Below are 21,864 nucleotides of genomic sequence, written 5' to 3' on the forward strand. Positions count from 1 at the left end.
ATTGAAAATTTACTTTTATTTTAAATTTAAATTTAATTTGTTGCTAAATGGTGAGTTCAAATGTGATATAAGAGTCAATCTGTCACAGTGAATTTAAATGTATTAATAAATTCTGTTATAATAAGGAAGCTGTTAGAATGCTGGAATTTTTTTTACATAGAAAGCTGGCATTGAATCTGGTGTGCGGTCAGATTTCATCATTAATTCAGTTAGTTGGAGAAGTAGTTATTTGTGGGGTATATTATTTAAGTTTGAGCTTTACTGACTGTAGGAAACTACCTCGGGGAGCAACAAAATGGCTTGTTGTAAGAAGAGGATTGTTTCATGAAAGTTTGTTCTAATTACATTTGACTGTATTTGAAACAAAGGACACTGTGTTTCAGTTATATGTCATTAAAGTTCCTTCTGCTCTGTTCGACATTTGATCTTCGCTCTTCCAGCTTTGGGCTTCATGCATGATATTGGAAGTCCCGTACTCAGCCTAAAACCCTCCAGCTTCCTACCTGTCTCTTGTTTAGTTTGCTTTGGATTTCATCCTTAACTGTTCTCCCACGCTAGTTAGTTTTGCTTGATTGAAGCACTGTTGGACATTTAGCCTTTCACCATTCAGTCCATCATCCCTGTATCAGCACTTTGATGAAGCTATTATTCAACTCCCTGCTCATTTGCAGACTCTCATAAGAGTTTTTCCTTTAAATATTTTCCAGGTTTCCAACATTGCTATTGGACCAACCAGCTTCCACTATCATTTCAGGAAGTGGGTTCTAAGTTGTAATAAGCCACTGCATGTTTTATTTTTGAACCTCCACATCATTTCTGATTCTGATAGCAATCATAAGTCTCTCACTGATGCTGACATATCTGCCATGAGAAAAGGAGGCATCTGATTTAGTATGTTAAAATATTGCTAATTTTAGGTAAATCTATCATCTCTTAATATGTAAACCTGGTTCTCAGTTGAGTACACTACTCCAGCTGAAGCTTAACCATGTTTTATTAAGATTTGTTTCACTTTTGAGTTCTTTTTGTCTATTTTTAAAACTAACGATCCTGTCAGGATTTCTAATGTGTTCTCCAAGCCACTTTTGGTATTTTAAAGATGTGTAGTGCAACTTCTAAAGTACTCTTGCCTTTTAGTAGGTCATAACTTTGATATTTTAATGGCTTGGAACTTGCTGTGAGCAACAAAGGGGTGACAACCATTCACCTCGTTTACAGTTGTGTGGGCGCTTTGCATGGGCTGGAGTGCATGGACTTTTATATTACATGTGGCACCTCCACAGTGAGGAAACTTCAACCATTCAGGTTTCAGTATCCTCAGAGCAGAATACAAATCTGGAAATAAGGGCCAGGAAATACAAAATATTTAAATAAAATTCAGGGCTAACATCTGAGTTTAAGGGAAGAGACATAAAAGGAAAGTTTACTTTTTAATTTAAAAAAAATATCTGCATCATTGATTCTATTAAGAACTGGGATTCCATATCTTTAGGATTAATTTTTTACAGTACTTGAGAGTTCATTTTCTACGATTAAGAAAGTCATGGTTAAATTGGAAAGAATGTAGAGAAGATTGATGAGGATGTTGGCAGGATATAGAGGGCCTGAGTTATAGGAAGAGGTTGGCTTGGCCAAGTCTTTATTTCTTAGCATGCAGGAAAATGGGGTTGACCTTATAGTGGTTTACTAAAACCTGAGTGTCATAGATAAGCTGAATTTTGTTTTAACAGATTAGGGGAGTCCGTAACTGCTCACTTTGAGAGGTTGGTCATGTCTAGACTGAACTCCTGCCTCAGCAAGGACCTGGACCCATTACAATTTGCCTATCACCACAGAGGTCAACGGCAGATGCTATTTCAGTGGCTCTCCACATGGCTTTAGACCACCTAGACAACGTAAACACCTATTTAAGGATGCTGTTCATTGACTATAACTCAGCATTTAATACCATCATTCCCACAGTCCTGCTTGAGAAGTTGCAGAACCTGGGCCTCTGTACCTCCCTCTGCAATTGGATCCTCGACTTCCTAACTGGAAGACCACAATCTGTGCGGATTGGTGATAACATGTCCTCCTCACTGACGATCAACACTGGGGCACCTCAGGGGTGTGTGCTTAGCCCTCTGCTCTACTCTCTCTATACTCTTGACTGTGTGGCTAGGCATAGCTCAAATATCATCTATAAATTTGCTGATGATACAACCATTGTTGGTAGAACCTCAGGTGGTGACGAGAGGGCGTACAGTAGTGAGATATGCCAACTAGTGGAGTGGTGTCGCAGCAACAACTTTGCAGTCAACGTCAGTAAGACGTAAGAGCTGATTGTGGACTTCAGGAAGGGTAAGACGAAGGAGCACACAGCAATCCTCAGAGGGATCAGAAGTGGTGAGAGTGAGCAACTTCAAGTTCCTGGATGTCAGGATCTCTGAGGATCTAACCTGGTCCCAATATATCAATGTAGTTATAAAGAAGGCAAGACAGAGGTTATACTTTATTAGGAGTTTGAAGAGATTTGGCATGTCAACAAATACATTCAAAAACTTCTATAATTGTACCATGGAGAGCATTCTGACAGGCTGCATCACCGTCTGGTATGGAGGGGCTACTGCACAGGACCAAAAGAAGCTGCAGAAGGTTGTAAATCTAGTCAGCTCCATCTTGAGTACTAGCCTACAAAGTACCCAGGACATGTTCAGCGAGCGGTGTCTCAGAAAGACTGCATCCATTATTAAGGACCTCCAGCATTCAGGTAGGAGGTACAGAAGACTAAAGGCGCACACTCAGCGATTCAGGAACAGCTTCTTCCCCTCTGCCATCCGATTCCTTAATGGACATTGGATCTTTGGACACTACCTCACTTTTTTTTAATACACAGTATTTCTGTTTTTGCATGTTTTTTAATCTATTCAGTATACGTAATTGGTTTACTTGTTTGTTTATTTTTTATTTTATTTATTATTTTTTCTTTTTTCTCTGATAGATTATGTATTGCATTGAACTGATGCTGTTAAGTTAACAAATTTCACGTCACATGCCAGTGATACTAAGCCTGATTGTGATTCTGAATTAGAACAAGCTGCCACAGGAAGTAGTTAAGGCAGGTACAACAGTATAATTTAAGTAGCTTTTGGAGTCGGGCTCAAATACAAGAAACTGGGGGATAGGCACTGTAGTCGGCATAGACCTGTTGGTCTGAAGGATCCGTATCCATGACTCTATAATTGTCAATTAGGGTAAGTTACAGGATGTTTTTGCAATTTATATGAAATACACTCAAGCACAGTCAAGTAGCTCAAAGCTTACCTTGACAAAGCAGTATTTACCTAGTTTCCTATCCATCATAGGCAATCGCTTGGTTCACAAGTGGCACATTCTGGCCACAGCATACATGACATCCAAAATATGAGCATCCCCAAGGCTTTTAGAAGCCACCTACCACCAAGAAGAATAACAACAAGCACAATAGGACACCATCACTTGCAAGTTCCCCTCTCAGTGGCTTACTGTTCAGACTTAAAAAGCAAAATGTTGCAGATACTGGAAATCAGAAACTTAAAACAGAAAATCCTAGAATTTCATCAGCAGTGGGAAGAGAAACAAAGTTCATGTTTTAAGCTGATGGCCTTTCAGCAGTTAGAGATTCCCCACATTTGTTAGAATTCCTACCCAGTAGCTTGGATTTTAAAAATACTTCAAAACAAGAACAGGGATTATGTGAAGCAGAATGCACAGTTGGTACTGAAGTAAGTGTGCTTTCTTTGGACCTCAGAATGGGTTTCCCAAAAAGATCTGTTGATTTCTGTGGCAAGAGCCTTTTTTTCCCCAGCACTTTGTGTAAGATGTTAGTTCAACTGGATCCCAACAGCCATTAGCTGAGAGACTGATTGAACATGAGAAAGTTGTCGCATAACATACCAAGGAGCAAAATGTATATATTTTCGATAACTCCATAAGTATTACATAGAATGTTAAGTAAAGATTAACATGTATTCATGCAATGAAAAAGAGGCTGGAGTATCTTAATATTTTTAAGGGATGATGTTTTATTTTTAAATTAATATTACCACACAGCTTAGATATGATGTGCTTTGTTTTATGTATTATGGGAGTTATCACATCTCCCAAGAGAAAAGATAGCTAAATGTCAGATTTGCCTATAATACAGTTGTCTAATAACACAGGTGCCTCCAAGACCTATATTATATTAAGATTGCAGTGCATTTTGAAATTTTCACATAAAATAAAGCACAAGATATTTTTAGCTTCTGAGTGTCTTCAAAAATGTATTATAATTTGGCACATCATTAAAAATTCTTGGATGGACTGCAGTGGTTCCAATTAATCAATAGATGAAATATGTATCAAACTGAATCATTTCCAAGTTGTGTTGGAAATAAACTCCAAGCAACACCTCTATAGAGATGTGTTATTAGTAATTTCATTATTTCCTCATTAAGTTACTCCTGAAGTTGCTGTCAGTCTGATGGAATAAAAACAGTGATTGCCTGCTGTTTCACAGCTATTGCTATTGCATATTCTAGACCAGTCTTTTTGAACCTTTCATTGCTTGAGATATCAGCATTTAGTCTGTGCATCTATATACAAAAACACTTTTGGGATCCATTCACTCTTTAAGGAATGCAAACTGATTTTTCTACCTCTTCAGTATTGTAGCATGCAAACTAAAGTGCTAATGGTTAAAATTTAGAAAGGGAAGCCCGTGTTCTGCTTGGAACGTACACTTTAGTACTTCACTGTTTGATTGGTCCGACCCTGGGATTTTGCCAATCAAATCAGATTGTAAGTTTTGAAAGTTCAATCCCTGAGGATCAGTGGAATGCCAGACACACTCAATCCAGTATTTGTCAGCATTAAACTGAATCATATTTATAAACAGTCTCTCATTTTGATGAGGTGAGGAACGATGTTGGGATTTTAAATGGTGCTGTTAAAGTCCCATGGAAGTCATCTTTCCATTGCCTTCTTTATCCACCTCTAGCCTTTAAAAATCACAACAGTGCCCGCCCATTCCCCGCAGTTCAAATTCAAGTTCAAGCCTGCAACAAATATTTCCTATTGGAGGGCTGAGTTAATCACTGGTGTATCCACACCAGCCATGGTTTTTGTGAGGGTCCCAGCAGGTAGAGCATGTTGCAACTGGAATTTTTCACAATCTGTTTTAGGTGGTATGCATTCCTTTCAGATCTTGTACCCTGAAATGCTGTAAATAAATTGAACCTTCATGCATGACTTTGTCATTACCCACGCGGGGAAATGGTGATTGTTAGTCCTAAGCTACAAGGTCATTAGGCCTACAGAATGTATCTTTTGCATCAGTATGAGGTGTTGCTATTTTAATTAAATGTACTGGATCTAAAACCCACTGTGAATCTAGTTGATTTATGCACTTCACAGTATGGTACTGAGGTGTGAGTCATGGAGGATCTCAAATTTCAGCTGGAACATAAGTAGAGTTGAACTTTGAACTCTGAACCAGAGTTGCAGCTTCTTGTTACTACTTGGTGACTCCACCTGGAAAATAGATGCCAACAGCTGGTGTAGACTTGGATACATTCTGAATTTAACTGCTTTGAAAATACTCTAGGTGGACTTCCATTTAATATTCGGTATAAAGTTTAATATGCAGCAAAATTGAAATGATAACCTACGTCCTGGATTACTGAATAATCAAAATTTACATATACATTTAATATACTAAAATAATTGATTCAGTGAGAGATTGTTCAGTGAATATACTACTTACTCTTTAGTAAGTGATGCATTGTAAGGAAATATTTACTTTTAAAATGCAGATTGCTAATCGAGTCTTCTCCGGAATTCAGCCAACTGGCGTCCCTCACCTGGGAAACTATTTTGGAGCAATTGAGAGCTGGGTGAGGCTGCAGGATGAATATAGCTCCATTCTGTACAGTATTGCGGATCTGCACTCCATCACTATTCCTCAGCATGCTGGCACACTCAAGCAAAACATTCTCGACATGACAGCCAGTCTCTTGGCATGTGGTATTAACCCTGAGCGATCAGTCCTATTTCAACAATCCAAGGTCAGTTCTAAACCCTTTCTATTTCCCACACCCCTTTAATTTTGGTAGAGCTGTGGACCTCCTGAAGATTATTGAACGTTTTACATTCCTAATATATAAATAGCACATTCATCCAAAGAAAATACTTAGCTGGACTGGAAGATCCAAGCAGACTCTGCAACACTGAACAAGCTTTTGCAGTTGAACACACAGGTGGCTACTTCAGTGTGTCTTGAATTGTAAAAATAACTTCATGCCGTTAATTGAATGTTTTCATTGGGATTGCCACAAAGTTTTGTGGCTCTTTATTCCCTTTCTACTTCAGAAATGTTATTGTTTAAATCTGCTTTCCAACGCTTCTGATCTTGTTCCCTCTGGTATTAATTGAGGCTTTATGCTGTATCACTGGGTCTCCACTTTCTGGCATGGAATCATTTCAAAGCTACATTATTGAAGTAAATTGAATTCATTGTGGTTTATGGGCATGAGTATATTTATTCCCATTACCTTTTAAAAGTCCAACACAGTTCATTTGTTACTGTAATGAGAAACCATAATTTCTTTCTTTCATAAATATTGGATTCAGGATTATCTGGAATGTTTGTGATAAGGTTCCTGTAGAAGTTTAACTTTTTTTTACCTTTAAAGGTTCTGCGGATTTTGCTTCCTGCCAATACCTGATATAGTTATAATTTTTTTCCTATTTACAATAGATTTGCATAGTATGAGGGCAAGGCATGTCACATTTGCCACTAGTACCACTAGTGAGATTATTTAATGTGGAGGTTTAAGTTTTTATAAGAATCTGGATGATGAAAAATAGTTTTATTTTTGAGAAGCTTCAAGGGAAGAGGACAGAAAGGAAACTGGTTTTATTTCTAATAAAGTAAAATCAGAAAATACGGGAACCAGTTCAACAGGTCAGATAACATCTGTGAAACGAGAAACGGAATCAAAGTTTCAAGTCAGGCCTTCATTCAGAATGGTATGCTTGCATACCATGAGAGTGAAGCATTTAGTTTTGTTGAATTGTGTTCAACTTGAAAACGTCAACTCAAGTTTTTCTTTGCACAGATGCTGCTTGACCTGCTGAGTGTTTCCTCTGTTTTTTGTTTTTATATTCAATTTCTAATATGTGTTTTTTTTAAAATCCAATATTAATTCCTGTTATATTCAACAGGGTAGATAACTATACTAGCTTAGAACCTGGTTGTTATCAATGAACATTTATTCAAAATAACTAGGATTAATGGAAGTTTCTGTTTAACAGAGACAATCAATTAATCTTTAGGTTCTATCAATGATACAGATTATGCACTCCATTTGAAATATACAATGCTATGAGCTACATAACCTTGTGAAACCAATCTTCCAGTTAATCCCTTTATGCATAAGGCAGTAGGGGACAAGAGAATGCAACCGTAAAAATCCAATTTTACCTTTTCACAAATGAACATTTTTCAGACAAAAGATGATAGAAGTGTGGAACTTCCCTTAAGTAGCTGATAGATCAATTAACTAAATAAAATGAGCACTAAATAAAGACATAAACATAACATATTAAAGTAAGAACTGAAACTCATAATCTCATTTAAAAAATAAAATTGCCTACACTCTGTACAGTATATGTAAAATCAGTTTTGTTTTGAAGAGGTGAATGTTAAGGACTGAGGAATGTGTTAAGGCTTAAACTTCTTCAAACAAAGCAGTAGCTTTTCGGGTAAATTGCAACACAACTAGTTGGTCAAAATGTTTTTAAGTCTATGACAATTTAAGTGATGCAGCTGAAGAAGACCACACATAGTGAGTGCATCCTGTGAGGGAGACTGAATCACTAAGAACATGTTTAGCATTTCGACATTAAGCTATTCATATATGAAAATTCAGAACTAGCCATATAACTATGATCGTAGATATTTTCTCATCATTATTGCAACAGTATTCAGGCTGTATAAATTAGTAGAGCTATAATTATATTTGGAAAAACCATCCACATATGAGTAGTATTCATCAAGCAAGATAAAATTAATCAGTTTTGACACCACGCTTACTGAATTGGTAAATCGAAGCTAAGTATCTAGAAAGGGGATGATTCCCACTGTCATCTCCGAACTTACATGGGGAAAAAAATTAAAATTATCTCCTTTTAAAAAGAAATATCCACTAATGTATTTTGCAGAATATAATGATAAAATTTGTAGGGAGGTATTTGTACAATTACATTTTAATACCATTGCTTATAGGAAATTCTTGTTTTTGCATCACAAATTTATTGAAGTCTTTGATGTTCATGTGTGAGACAGCTACACATTTCCTAATCACTAACCTATTTATATGCATTATTTTTATTAAAGATCTCGGAGCACAATGAATTAGGTTGGATTTTGGGCTGTCTGACAAGTATGCCACGATTACGTCATTTACCTCAGTGGAAGGTACCCTCTCTCTTATTGAACCACTAAGTCTGTAGGAATTCTATACAACCGCTGATGTCAAAATTCAAAGTACATTTATTAAAGTATGTGTAAATTGTACAGCCTTGAGATTTCTCAGATTACAGGCAGTCACAAACAAGAGATCTGAAAGAACCCAATTTTTAAAAAAAGTCCCCTGTACTAGGACCCAGACCCCACTGTATTAATACAAACTGAGCCCTGAACCTCACCACCACGTTCTGGCCTGTATCTGACCTTTCCAAATCCCTCCTGCTTAGATCTATCCAACCTTGTTCTCCATTTAGGTGGATGGGCTCCAAAACTCCTCCACTCCCTCCAAATTTCCAAATTTGTCTCTGTCTTGAACATGTCTTGACCTTGCTCCGACTTTGCATCGCACCCACAAACCACAACCCTCCAGTTAACCTCACCTTTGCTTGCCTCTTCATTGTTTGCGGTGATAACTTGCCATGATTTTCCACAGAAAAAGTGCTATTAATAAAGTAGTTGTATTTCTTAATTTATGAACCCCCAGTTAGCTGCTGTCCCATTTTAGTAGTGCCCTCTATATGAAAAAAAATACAGATAGCAGATAAGACCATAAGACATAGCAGAATTAGGTCACTCAGTCCATTGAGTCTGCTCTGCCTTTCCAACATGGCTGACTATTATTCCTCTCAACCCCATTCTCCTGCTTCTCCCCATAAGCTTTGATGCCCTGACTAACCAAGAACCGATCAACCTCTGCTTTAAATATAATTGGCCTCCACAGACATCTGTAGCAATGAATTTCATAGCTAAGCCACCACCATTTGCTTAAGAAATTCCTTCTCATCCGTTCTAAATGAACATCCCTATATTCTGAGACTGATCCCTCTGGTCCTAGACTCCCCCACTGTAAGAAACATTCTTTCCACATCCACACTGTCCAGGCCTTTCAATATTCTATAGGCTTCAATCAGATCCACCCTCATTTGTCTAAACTCCAGTGCTTACAGGCCCCAAACCGTCAAACACTCCTCACACGTTATCCCTTTCATACCAGGAATCTTTCTCATGAACCTTTTCTGGACACTCTCCAATGCCAACACATCTTTTTTCAGATAAGGAGCCCAAAACTGCTCACAATACTCCAAGAGCAGTCTGACCGATGCCTTATAAAGCCTCAGCCTCACATCCTTGGTCTTATAATCAAGTCCTCTCTAAATGAATGCTAACATTGCAGTTGCCTTCCTCACCACTGACAAAACCTGCAAGTTAACCTTTAGGGCATCCTGTACAAGGACTCCCAAGTTCTTCTGCATCTCTGACTTTTGAACTTTGTCCCTGGTTAGAAAATATTTCACATCTTTACTCCTTCTACCAAAATGCATGACCATATACTTCCCTACTCTATATTCCATCTGCCACTTTTTTGCCCAGTCTTCCAATTTGTCCTCAAAGAATTCCAGGAAATTTATTAGGCTGTATTTCCCCTGCAGGAAACCATTCTGACTTGGGCTTACTTTATCGTGTGCCTCCAAGTACCCTGAAACCTCATCCTTAATAATGGACGCGAACATCTTCCCAACCAATGATGTCAGGCTAACTGGCCTATAGTTTCCTTTCCTCTGCCTCCCTCCCTTATATAAAAAAAAGTAGCGTGACATTTCAATTTTCCACTCCTCCAGAACCATTCCAGAATCTAATGATTCTTGAAAGATCATTACTGTTGTCTCCACAATTCTTCAGTGACCTCTTTCAGAGCCCTGGGGTTCAGTCCATCTGGCTCAGGTGACCTGTTTACCTTCAGACCTTGCAGTTTTGCAAGCACTTACTCCTTAGTAATAGAAACTATACTCACTTCTGTCCCGATACACAAGAATTTTTGGCATATTGCTGGTGTCTTCCACAGTGAAGACTGACACAAAATACTTTAGTTCATCCGCCATTTCTTTGTCCCCCGTTACTACAACTTCTGTGTCATTTTCCAGTGGTCCAATATCTACGCTCGCCTCTTTCACCAGGTTCAGAAACAGTTATTACCTCTCAGCTATCAGGCTCTTGAACCAAAGGGGATAATCTCACTCTACTTCACTTGCCCCATCATTGAAATGTTTGTTTCCAGAACCAATGGACGGAGGAGGAGTGCTAAGGGCAGGAGGTGGCATGGGTGCAATCACATTCGGCCCTGAGACACCGGGCAAGATCATTTGATTCCAAACGATTGATTTATAGATCATTACAGAATGTCTCTCCTGTTCCCTCCCCTGTCCCTTCCCCACTTCCCAACCACAATTCCCTTCTCACCGCCTTCTTCCCACTCTCAGTCCACAATAGAGACCCATATCAGAATCAGGTTTATCATCACTTACATATGTCGTGAAATTTGTTTGTTTATACACACACACACGTGTGTGTGTATCTGTTTCTCTCTCTAAGACTTTTGCACAGCACTGTATCACTTGGATTATAGAACCATAAAGAATAAACTCATGGCCTTGTGAACTGTTGATATAACCGGTTTTGTGCCATATTAGGCATATTATGCTTCATTATTATTAACAGTAGACCATGGCTGTTGATTCAATTTTATATAAAAATTCCCGCTAGATAATAAGGAAGCTGATGCAAGGGTACAGAAAATCATCCAGTTATTTATCCAACAGATTTCCTTCAACAATTACCTGTTGAGGCAAATTTACTTCTCTATCTCTACACTTGTGGTATCCCATTATTTAAAATTGTAAGTAAAATTTATTCTGAGGATGTGAAAACTGTTAATGGAACTAGGCTCCTTCTTTTCAATAACTTATCCTTTAACATTTTGGAAAGTATGTTTTCCTATTTTAACACAAAGCAAAAATCTGACTGATAGCATCCTCATATGCAAGAAATACAATATATGCTGAACAAAAGCTGTTTTGTAAACCTAATCTTTAACTAGACGTTAAAAAGTGAGCATTAAGCCATGTAAGGAGTAGTACTTTTACTATATTTTTTTGCAGATGAAAACCTCTGGTCAGAAGGAAGAAGGAAGCTTGGGTCTTTTTACCTATCCAGTCCTGCAATCTGCGGATATTCTGTTATACAAGTAAGAGATACAATTCTACAGGTTTGCAAGTCAATTACTTGGTGTATGCATGGATATGTGTTTGAATAATACTTGTGTATTATTTGTGGAGCTGTTCCCAGAGCCTGGAGGTTAGATCACAAGCATTTTGTCGCCGTTTGAGGTGACATCATCAGTGTGAAAATGAATGTTGTTTCTGCTGAGTGCTTGCGTTTGTATTGGTCTGACTCCTTGATCAGATTGGTTGATTGTTGTGCTGGCCGCTCATCTCCGCTGGGTCCTGGCCAATGCAACAGCCAACCAATCGGAATGCGGCAGACCAATGTAAAGGCAAGCACTCGACAGTAACAACACTCAGTTGCGCACTCATGATGTCACTTCGACTGGAGATGAAAAGTTTGTGAGCCACCCTCCAGGCTCAGTGAACAACCCTACAAACAAGCAGTCAACCTGAGCTACCAATCTGCTCTTTCATTTCAGTATATGTGTATTTTAAAACCTGTGAAGCAACTGAACAGGCTTCATTTGTCCTGTCAGCATCTGTATATTATTTAAGTATTCAATACGCCCTTAACTTATTTTAACTGCAATTCATAGATGCATTGTGCCTTTCATGCATTCTCTTATTTGATTACTCACTGCAGGTTGAATATGGTTGACATATGCAAACAATCCTGTATGCAGAAGAGTCTATTCCATCTTTAATTAAGCTTAGCCTACCTTTCCAGCAGCATTTGAGAACCATTAAGCTCTCCACAAGGGTCATTGTAACTTTGTGGTTTAATGACTAGACCAGTAATCCAGAAACCTACATTACTAATCCAGAGACACAAGTCTAAATTCTCCACAGTAACCAGGAAATTTAAATTCAATAATAGATACTCAATTGAAGTAAGTAAAATCAGTAATCGTGTAACTGGATTACCATAAAACTCTTCTGTCTCAGTGCTATCGTTACCTTGGTTTGGCCTATACATGTAGTTGTCTCTTTATTTCTTTTGAAATAATTTAGTGCAGAAAGAGCAAAGATAGTGAGGTAGTGTTCATGGGTTGGTTCGTTGTCCATTCAGAAATCTGATGGAGGAGGGATAGATGCTGTTTCTAAAATGTTGCAGCTGTCCACCCTCGGAGAAGTATCTGTACTTAAGGGGTTTAAATTTACAATCAGAAACACAATTGAATTGACTTTATTTCTTACATTCTTCACATACATGAGGAGTAAAAATCTTTACGTTACGTATCTGTCTAAATGTACAACGTGCAATTTATAGTAATTTGTATTAAATAGTAGGTACAGCAGGACAGTCAATACAGCATAGAAATACAAATGTATCAGCATGAATTAATCAGTCTGATGGCCTGTTGGAAGAAGCTGTCCCAGAGCCTGTTGGTCCTGGCTTTTGTGCTACTGTAGCAGCTGGAACAGTTAGTGTTTGGCGTGACTCAGGTCCCCAATGATCCCTTGGGCCCGTTTTACACAGCTGTCATTGTAAATGTCTTGAATAGTGGGAAGTTCACATCGATGGATGTGCTGGGCTCTCTGTAGAGTCCTGCAATTGAAGGAAGTACAGTTCTCATACCAGGCAGTGATGCAGCCAGTCAGGATGCTCTCAATTGTGCCCCTGTAGAAAGTCCTTGGGATTTGGGGACTTGTGCCAAACTTCTGAGGTGAAAGAGGCGCTGTTGTACTTTTTTCACCACACAGCTAGTATGTAAGGACCATATGAGAACCTCGGTGATGTGTATGCAGAGGAACTTAAATCTGTTTACCCTTTCAACATCAGATCCATTGATGTCAATAGGGGTGAGCCTCTCTCCATTCCTCCTGTAGTCCACAACCAGCTCCTTTGTTTTTGTGACATTGAGTGACATTGAGTGAGAGGATTTCTTGACACCACTGTGTCAGGGTGATGACTTCTTTGTAGGCTGCCTCGTTATTATTTGAGATGAGACTAGTCGATGTAGATCATATGAACAATAAAGCTGCCTCCTCCTCACTTTGAGATTATGATATTGAACTGGTGTGGGTCGACCTGTTGCAAGCATTATTGTATCCCTTTCCATGTGCTGCAACTTTAACAGCATCAAATCTTTTTGGGAATTTAGACTCCATCCAAAATGGGCACAGATCTTGGAGAGTGCCTGAACCAGCAGGCCAGATATGTACTGGCACTTGTAGCTCTGAGACTGTTTGTGGGAGGACAAGAATTGGTAGTATCTGAATTAATATTTTGCATCCTCCTTGTACAGGTTCTCCGCTCCCTTTTACAAACCCAGAATAGGAACCCAATCCTCACCCCACCACATTATCAGCAGCCGTACTTTTTTTCTGGTAAGGAATTCATGGCTGTTAGTTTACCATTTCCCTAACATATCCAACCATTGCCCTAACAAGCCAACTTTGTACAAGGAAGTGATTAAGTAACAAAGGATTAAGATAAAACATCCCTCAGCATATCAGTATAAGTAAAACAAAGTCTCACATTTGCCAAGAGCTGTCAGTCACTAATGTTCAATTATTCCATATAACTTTTCAAGACTTGAAGCATAACCCAGGCTAACACATCAGCATAATATTGAGTATCACACTGGTAAAAGCATCTTCTTTTATCTGAAATGTTAAAGCAAGATTCATCAGCCCATTAGGTGGAAGTGGAATGTGCTCTTGTAATTGAGAATGGCAGGGGAATTCTGCCCAGTCTCAAAGACAATATACACTCAGTGGCCACTTTATTCAATACACCTGTAAACCTGCTCGTTAATGCAAATATCTAATCAGTCAATCGTGGCAGCAACTCGATGCATAAAAGTTTGCAGACATGGTCAAAAGGCTGTTATTTGTTCAGAACAAAGATCAGAATGGGGAAGAAATGTGGTCCAAGTGATTTTGACCATGCAATGCTTGTTGGTGCTTGACAGTGTGGTTTGGTAATATCAGAAACTGCTGATCTAGGATTTTCACATATTGCAGTCTCTAGAGTTTACAAAGAAAAAAAATCCAGTGAGTGGCAGTTCTGTGTGCGAAAATGTCTTATTATTGAGAGACATCGGAGGAGAATGGCAGACTGGTTCAAGATGACAATAACTCAAATAACCACCTGTTACAACAGTAGTGTTCAGAAGAGCATCTCCAAATACACAACGCATCGAACTTGAAGTGGATGGGCCACAGCAGCAGAAGGCCACAAACATACACTTAATGACCACTTTATTAGGTACTGGAGGCACCTAATAAAGTGGTCACTGAGTGTATATCACTGGACCAACATTATTAAAATGTTTCTGGTTGTTATAGTACTTTAACTTGTGATTCCTTCATATCTGTAAATGTCTGCTGCATTTTTCTCCATAACAAATTACTACATTTCAAAAATTTTGATAAGATCTAAATTGCTCTGGGTGTAAGGATGTGTTTCAGGTATACAGTCGGCCCTCCTTATCTGCAGGGGATTGGTTCTGAGACCACCCTCAGATATCAAAAACCGCGGATGCTCAAGTCCCTTATTTAACCTGGCTCAGTCCAGTGGTCTTTAGGACCCAGCAGAACCCCGGACTTTATTTAACATGCTCTGCGCGGTGGACATTAGGATCTAGCGGTGCAGCTCTGACTCCATAATGTTTATGTTCACGAAAATAATCACAATCACGATTGAAAATAAGGTGGAAGTAATAAAGCGATCGGAAAGAGGTAATACGCCATCGGTCATTGGAAAAGCATTAGGCTACAGTTGGTCAACGATCAGAACAATTTTAATGGAGCATGTGAAAGGCCCTTCCCCGATGAAAGCTACAGTTATTACTAAGCAACGCAGTGGTTTAATTATTGAAATATGTATGTTTCTTAAGTGTTTTATATGCATAGAAAGGTAAAATATGTACTATATACTAAGAAAAGCATTCGACTAACTGATGCTAAATAATACCGGATGTACCTGTTCCGACTTCAAATCTGACTCAGGAATGGAACTCATTCATAACCCTGGGACTGCCTGTACTTTTAAGTCATTTCTAGATTGCTTATAATACCTAATACAATGTAAATGCTATGTAAGTAGTTGTTATACTGTATCGTTTAGGGGATAATGACAAGAAAAATGGTCTGTACATGCTCAAACAACAAGTGCTGGAGAGAGAACTTCCGGGTTTTCCCGATCTGCGGTTGGTTGAATCCACGCAAGCAGAATCCGCAGATAAGGAGGGCCGACTGTAGTTATTTGTGGTCCCTTGCAGAAATGTCTTTTTAAATTTGTGCTCTTGTTCTTTTTAGTCAAATTTCTAAGCAGTGTTTTTTTTTCTTGTTTCCTGTAAGGTCAACCCACGTACCTGTTGGAGAGGATCAATTGCAACACCTGGAATTGACACAGGATTTAGCCCGAATCTTCAATAACCAATATGGCTGCATTTTCCCTATACCAAAAGCTATTCTAAGTAAGTAAAAAAAAATCTTCTAGCACTTATGGTTCTTTTTTGCACATCCCATATGTTTCCTAGATGGCTGCAAAAAGTGGGACAAGAAGTAAAGAGACCAATGCTCAGCTAAAGGAATAACTTGAATTTTTATGGTGCTTGAGGGTGTAACAAAGTACTACTTGACAAATATCTGAAGTGATCATTGTTGTAATGACTGCATAATCTGGTTTAATAATGTCCATTGAGAGATAAATACTACCTTGGACCCAAAATACAACTCCCATGTACTTCAAAATAATGTTACAGGGTTGCTTACAGTCATCTGAAAAGGCAGGTAAACCTTCAGTTTGACTTCTCAGCAGATTTTGAGAAGCTATTAAGCAAGAGCGATGAAAGGTTATAAGGAAAAAGACTTTAGGGGAATGACTTTTGAGTGCAGATCGTCAAGTTTATTGTCATTTAACTATGTACGTATATATATATATATATATATATATATATGTAACCCTTACCCAACAGGCTGGTATATGTCTAGGGGAAAAGGAGATCCAGCCACTCACCAACCCACCTCCCGTACACGCAGGTGCTGTGAGAATCGAGTTAATGCCTCGCGCCCGCCAACAGTATCAAACCCACAACAAATACCGTTATGAAATACATTTTAAAGAGTTTACTAAAATTAAAAAAATAGTAGGCAATACTATATATATATATATATATACACACAAGGAAAAAAACAAAAGGCGCCAACTTATCAAAGTTCAGTCTGTTTAGTGCACTTGTTGGAGCTCAATCAACGAACCAATCGACCCATCCGGCCGTCGCACCTGGGACCACCCCGGTGGTCTTACGAGCAGTCCAGCACACGTCCACCTTCCTCAGCGTCTTCCTCGGCCTCCCCAAAAAACCTGCGAAAACCCCTCCCCCAAGTTCCCAGCATCACAAGACGCAATGACATTCCCCATTGATTAACAAATGAATACAATTACCATATCAGCCATTCTAAAGTGAAACAACGGCGAGAGAAACACTTATCCGACAAAGAAACATTCCTACTTGTAACAAACCAAAGAGGCCATTTTGAGTAACATACCCAGGACATTGTACATTCTCTCCCCACCAGCAAATGTCATGCCCTCATGGCATTACTAGAGGTCCCCAAAGCTTCTTGCAACACACAAAACCCAACCCAGGTGCAGAAAGCAGTGACATAACTACCCAGAGCAGTAGAAATCACACTCGGTTCTCCCGGTACCACATATGTCAACCGCTCCGGGGGGCGCCTAATCCTCTGAGATCTCCATACCCCTTCTGCCCCACTGGGCTCCCTCGTCACCTGCGAACCCACTGTCTCGGACACCCCAGGTCTACCTGACAGACCCGCACCCCCTTCCTCAAAGGGGTCCTCCCTCACCTGAGATCTCTCCGGCTCACGCTCGGGTTCCACCCTCTCTCCCACCAATGTAGGCTGCCTCTCCATCTGACCCTCAAGACCTTCCCTCCTCTCACCCAATTCAGTATGGGAAGGGCCAGGAGCCTCCTCTCCTGGTACTGGAGCACCAGCGAATGGGAACAGGGCCCACTCATCTGAGTCGTCCTCCTCTGAATCGGTAGCCATTCCCGGGTGAGGGACCCGTCCCCGCTCTTCAGCAGCGGGCTCTTCCCGTTCTCCGCGCCCTCGCAGAGTCCTTGTACTGGGCGTAACCTCCCACTTGGGCTCCTTATCCATCTGCACCGCTTGACCCAGTGGCAGCAGGTGATTCCTATGGAGTACCTTGATAGGCCCTTTTCCATCCTCAGGTTTCACCCGGTAAACTGGCAGGTTCGGCATCTGGCTCTCTATTACATAGGGGCTGGCTGCCCATCGATCTGCCAACTTGTGCTTACCAGGGAGTCCCAAATTCCGTAAAAGGACCCGGTCGCCCGGTAATAATTGTACAAACTTCACCTTTCGATCATACCGCATCTTATTCTTCTGATTTTGTTTGGTAGCCGCTGCCTCGGCCAACTCGTACGCCCGCTGTAACTCCCTCTTCATGTCGGACACGTACTTTAGATGGGACTTCCCGGGAAATTCACCCACTCCACCTCCAAAACACACGTCAATGGGCAACCTCGCTTCCCGCCCGAACATCAGATAATAGGGTGAATACCCTGTAGCCTCATTGCGAGTACAATTGTAACAGTGAACCAATTGTCCAATATGACTTTTCTGCCCAATCTCCAGCATCCCGAGCATATCCAACAGGGTCCTGTTGAATCTCTCTGGCTGAGGGTCTCCCTGTGGGTGGTAAGGGGTAGTCCTGGATTTCTCAACCCCAAGCATAGTCAGTAATTCCTGGATAAGGCGGCTCTCAAAGTCCCGCCCCTGATCACTATGGATTCGCCTGGGAAGGCCGTAATGCACAAAATACTTCTCCCAGAACACCTTCGCCACTGTCGTCGCCTTCTGATCCTTGGTGGGAAATGCCTGAGCATAGCGAGTGTAATGATCGGTGATGACTAATACATTCGTGGTGTTGCTGGTGTCAGGCTCAATCGACAGGAAATCCATACATACCAGGTCCAGAGGTCCCGCACTCTGCAAGTGCGACAGTGGAGCCGCCAACGCTGGCAGGGTCTTCCTCTGGATGCAACGACGGCATCCCCTACAGTATTCTTCGACGTCCCCCCTCATCCGGGGCCAGTAGAACCGGTCTTTGAGTAATCCATATGTCTTTTCCACCCCCAAATGTCCAGAATCATCATGTAAGGCCTGGAGTACAGCCTGGCGATACTCCTCCGGCAGGACCAGTTGCCAACAGCGGGGTTGGTCCGGAGGCGTCGTTACCCGGTACAAGATTTTGTTCTTTAACTTCAACCGAGACCACTCCTTCAACAACAGAGGCACGCATGGGTGTTTCGCCTTCTCAGCCAACGCCCCATCCCCCTTCTCGACCGCTCTCCACACTGTGCCAATGCCCGGGTCATTTTGCTGAGCAGTTACCACTTCCCCCGGACTCAGTTCCGGCAACTGTTTAGTCCCCAGAGCGGTCAGGTCACAGTAAACTAGGGGTATGGCGTCGTCAAAAACCCCCAAATGGTCCACGGCTCGTTCCAGCCTCCCTCTTCCCTCGGCCTTCACGGTGATAACAAACTGACACATCGCCTTCACTCCAGGGGCAGGGACACTCTCCCACTCCTCGTCCCTCTCCTCCTCCCCCGGCTCCCGACGAGACAATGCATCCGCATCGACATTCTTGCTTCCGGGGCGGTACCTCAGGCTGAAATCATATACCGACAATGCCTCCAGCCACCGATGTCCTGTGGCATCCAGCTTCGCCGAAGTCAAAATATAAGTGAGAGGATTGTTATCCGTTCTCACCTCAAACTTGGCTTCGTACAGGTAATCGCCCAGCTTGTCCACCACCGCCCACTTCAGCGCCAGGAATTCCAACTTGTGAGTGGGATAGTTTCTCTCCGATGGCGTCAGGCTTCGGCTGACAAAGGCTACCGGCCTCAATGCTTTGCCATGCTCCTGGTACAGAACAGCCCCGAGACCCTCTCGGCTGGCATCCGTGTGCAGCACATATGGCTTCTGGGGATCGGCAAAAGCCAACACCGGGGCCTGAGTCAGGGCCCTTTTCAAAGATCGGAACGCCTCTTCACATTGATCATCCCATCTCGAGCCAAAAGGTTCCGCCGGGTTCCAGTATCCTCCAGCATCCTGCCTCTGGTTCCCCGTCCTCTTCTTCCCCACCGGGGGATAGCCACACAACAGCTGAGTCAACGGGTGACACACTTTGGCGTATCCTTTCACAAATCGCCGGTAGTACCCACAGAACCCCAAAAATGAGCGCAGAGCACCCACTTTCTGGGGTCTCGGCCAGGTGGTCACGGCCTCTATCTTGGTTGGATCAGTAGCCACTCCCTCTCGCGAAATGATATGGCCAATGTAGTTAACCGACGACTTGCAGAACTGGCATTTGTCCAGGGAAAGCTTCAACACTTCTTCATTAAGCCGGTCCAACACCTTCAACAGCCTCTCCTCATGTTCCTCCATAGTCGATCCAAACACTATCAAATCGTCCAGGCACACCAGCACCTCCAACAGATTCATATCCCCCACAGTTCTCTCCATGAGCCTCTGGAAGGTGGCTGGGGCTCTCGATATGCCTTGGGGCATTCGTTCGAACTGAAAGAACCCCAGCGGGCAGATAAAAGCGGTCTTCTCTTTATCGGCCGCACTCATTGGGATCTGGTAATACCCACTCCTCAAGTCCAGCACACTGAACCACTTCGCACCGCTCAGGCAGGCCAGCGCATCCTCGACTCTTGGGACAGTATATTGATCAGGGACAGTTCGCCGATTCAACGTCCTTTAGTCAACACACATGCACACTCGCCCATTCTTCTTCCGTGCCACCACTATTGGGGACGCATAAGGACTTCGAGACTCAGCTATGATTCTTGCCTCCTTCAACTTGCACAAGTGCTGTCGCACGCCCTCAACATCTGCCAGAGCCAGCCGCCGGGATCTCTCTCGAAATGGGGTGTCCTCCGTCACCCGGATGGTGTGGCGAGTGCTTTTGGCGTAGCCAACATCAAACTCGCCCCGAGAAAAAACAGTTTCCATCTTCAGCATCTTCTCCACTAGCCGGTGTTTCCACTCCGGCGACACAGGGGAATCCCCGAAGTTAAAGGCTTCAGCGGTCAGCTCCCTTCGATGCTCCGATCCCTCCCCGTTAGGGGTCCTCACTGGTGCGCTAGACATTACCGTCACTGGGAACAGATGTGCCAGCGGCATTCCCCTCTTAAAGGTGATTTCTCTTGCCGTGGTGTTCCTGACACTTATAGCTATACGCCTTGCATGTACCACCCCTGGTCTCTGCACTTCGGGCCTCACCAGCGCCCCCGCCGGAAATCGGGTCTCCCCTTCAAGATCGTCTGGGGTGTCTACTAACAGGGCTTCTCCCGTCGGCACTCCTGGGAACCTGGGGGTCCCCATCACTAGTGCTACCTCCCCTGGTCGGATCACCTTGGGCCTCGCCTGCGTACACCACACCGTCCCTCGTTTACACTCCGGGTCCAGCCCTTGGGAGGCAACCCCTTCTGCGAACACTGCTCGAAACACTGGATGCACCGAGAGGGCCTCCAGAAAGTCTTCCCCCCCTTTCTCCTTACAAGCTCCCAGGAGCCGTCGCACAACTGGGGAGTTAGTCCCCACCAGGAGGGCAGCACCACCGGTTTCCACCGGGTCAGGGCACACCAACACCAACGTCTCAATAGCTTCCGACACTCCCACATCGCCCTCCGAGAACTCCAATCTCACCGATAGGTACCCATCGTACGGGTAGTCACCCTCGCTCACACCCCAAATCTGCAGGGCGTCAAATGGTGTTACGGGCAAATGCTTTAGATATTGATTGTAGAAAGACCGGTATAATAAGGTCACCTGCGATCCCATATCAAGAACGGCTTTTGCGCAAATTCCCTCTATCCGTAGACCCACACTGGCATGGGGTCTTACCAGCCCATCCGGAACAGAGGCGTGGGCACCCGGTGATCTTCCGGCTGATCTCTGGGAACGTGTTCCTCCAGAGGCTCCAGTCCGTTCCCTCACTGAGCCTCTCCTAAGTTTCCCGACACCTCTCCCTTTTTAGTCATAGGGGGGCTTGTCCTCTGCGGGACTCCTTGTCTCTCACAATCCCACCTAAAGTGACCCTCCTCTCCACAGCTATAGCACACCCTCGGCCGCCCACAGTCCCGCCTGAAATGCCCCTCTTTCCCACAGTTAAAGCACACACTGCCGGCCGCCCCTCCTCTCCCAGGACGGCTCCTGCTCCCAATCCACTGCACTGATCGCCCCTGAGAGTAGGTACCTCCCCTGTCCCTCCCCTCCAAAGGGGGTTCCCTACTCCCCGGGGGATTGTCATTCCTCCAC

General features: G+C 42.5%; 1 protein-coding gene across 1 annotated transcript in view; it reads left to right on the forward strand.

Annotated features, from left to right (window-relative positions):
- The window catches only part of wars2 (tryptophanyl tRNA synthetase 2, mitochondrial), a 65,595-nt gene that overhangs the window by 35,517 nt on the left and 8,214 nt on the right, over positions 1-21,864 (forward strand). Inside the window, exons 2-5 of the mRNA XM_059968396.1 lie at positions 5,814-6,065; positions 8,399-8,479; positions 11,467-11,552; positions 15,841-15,959. Of these exons, the coding sequence (XP_059824379.1) occupies positions 5,814-6,065; positions 8,399-8,479; positions 11,467-11,552; positions 15,841-15,959 (538 nt within the window). The remainder of the gene's footprint in view (positions 1-5,813; positions 6,066-8,398; positions 8,480-11,466; positions 11,553-15,840; positions 15,960-21,864) is intronic.

This window comes from Hypanus sabinus, chromosome 4, assembly GCF_030144855.1.
Source record: "Hypanus sabinus isolate sHypSab1 chromosome 4, sHypSab1.hap1, whole genome shotgun sequence".
Classification (NCBI taxonomy): domain Eukaryota; kingdom Metazoa; phylum Chordata; class Chondrichthyes; order Myliobatiformes; family Dasyatidae; genus Hypanus; species Hypanus sabinus.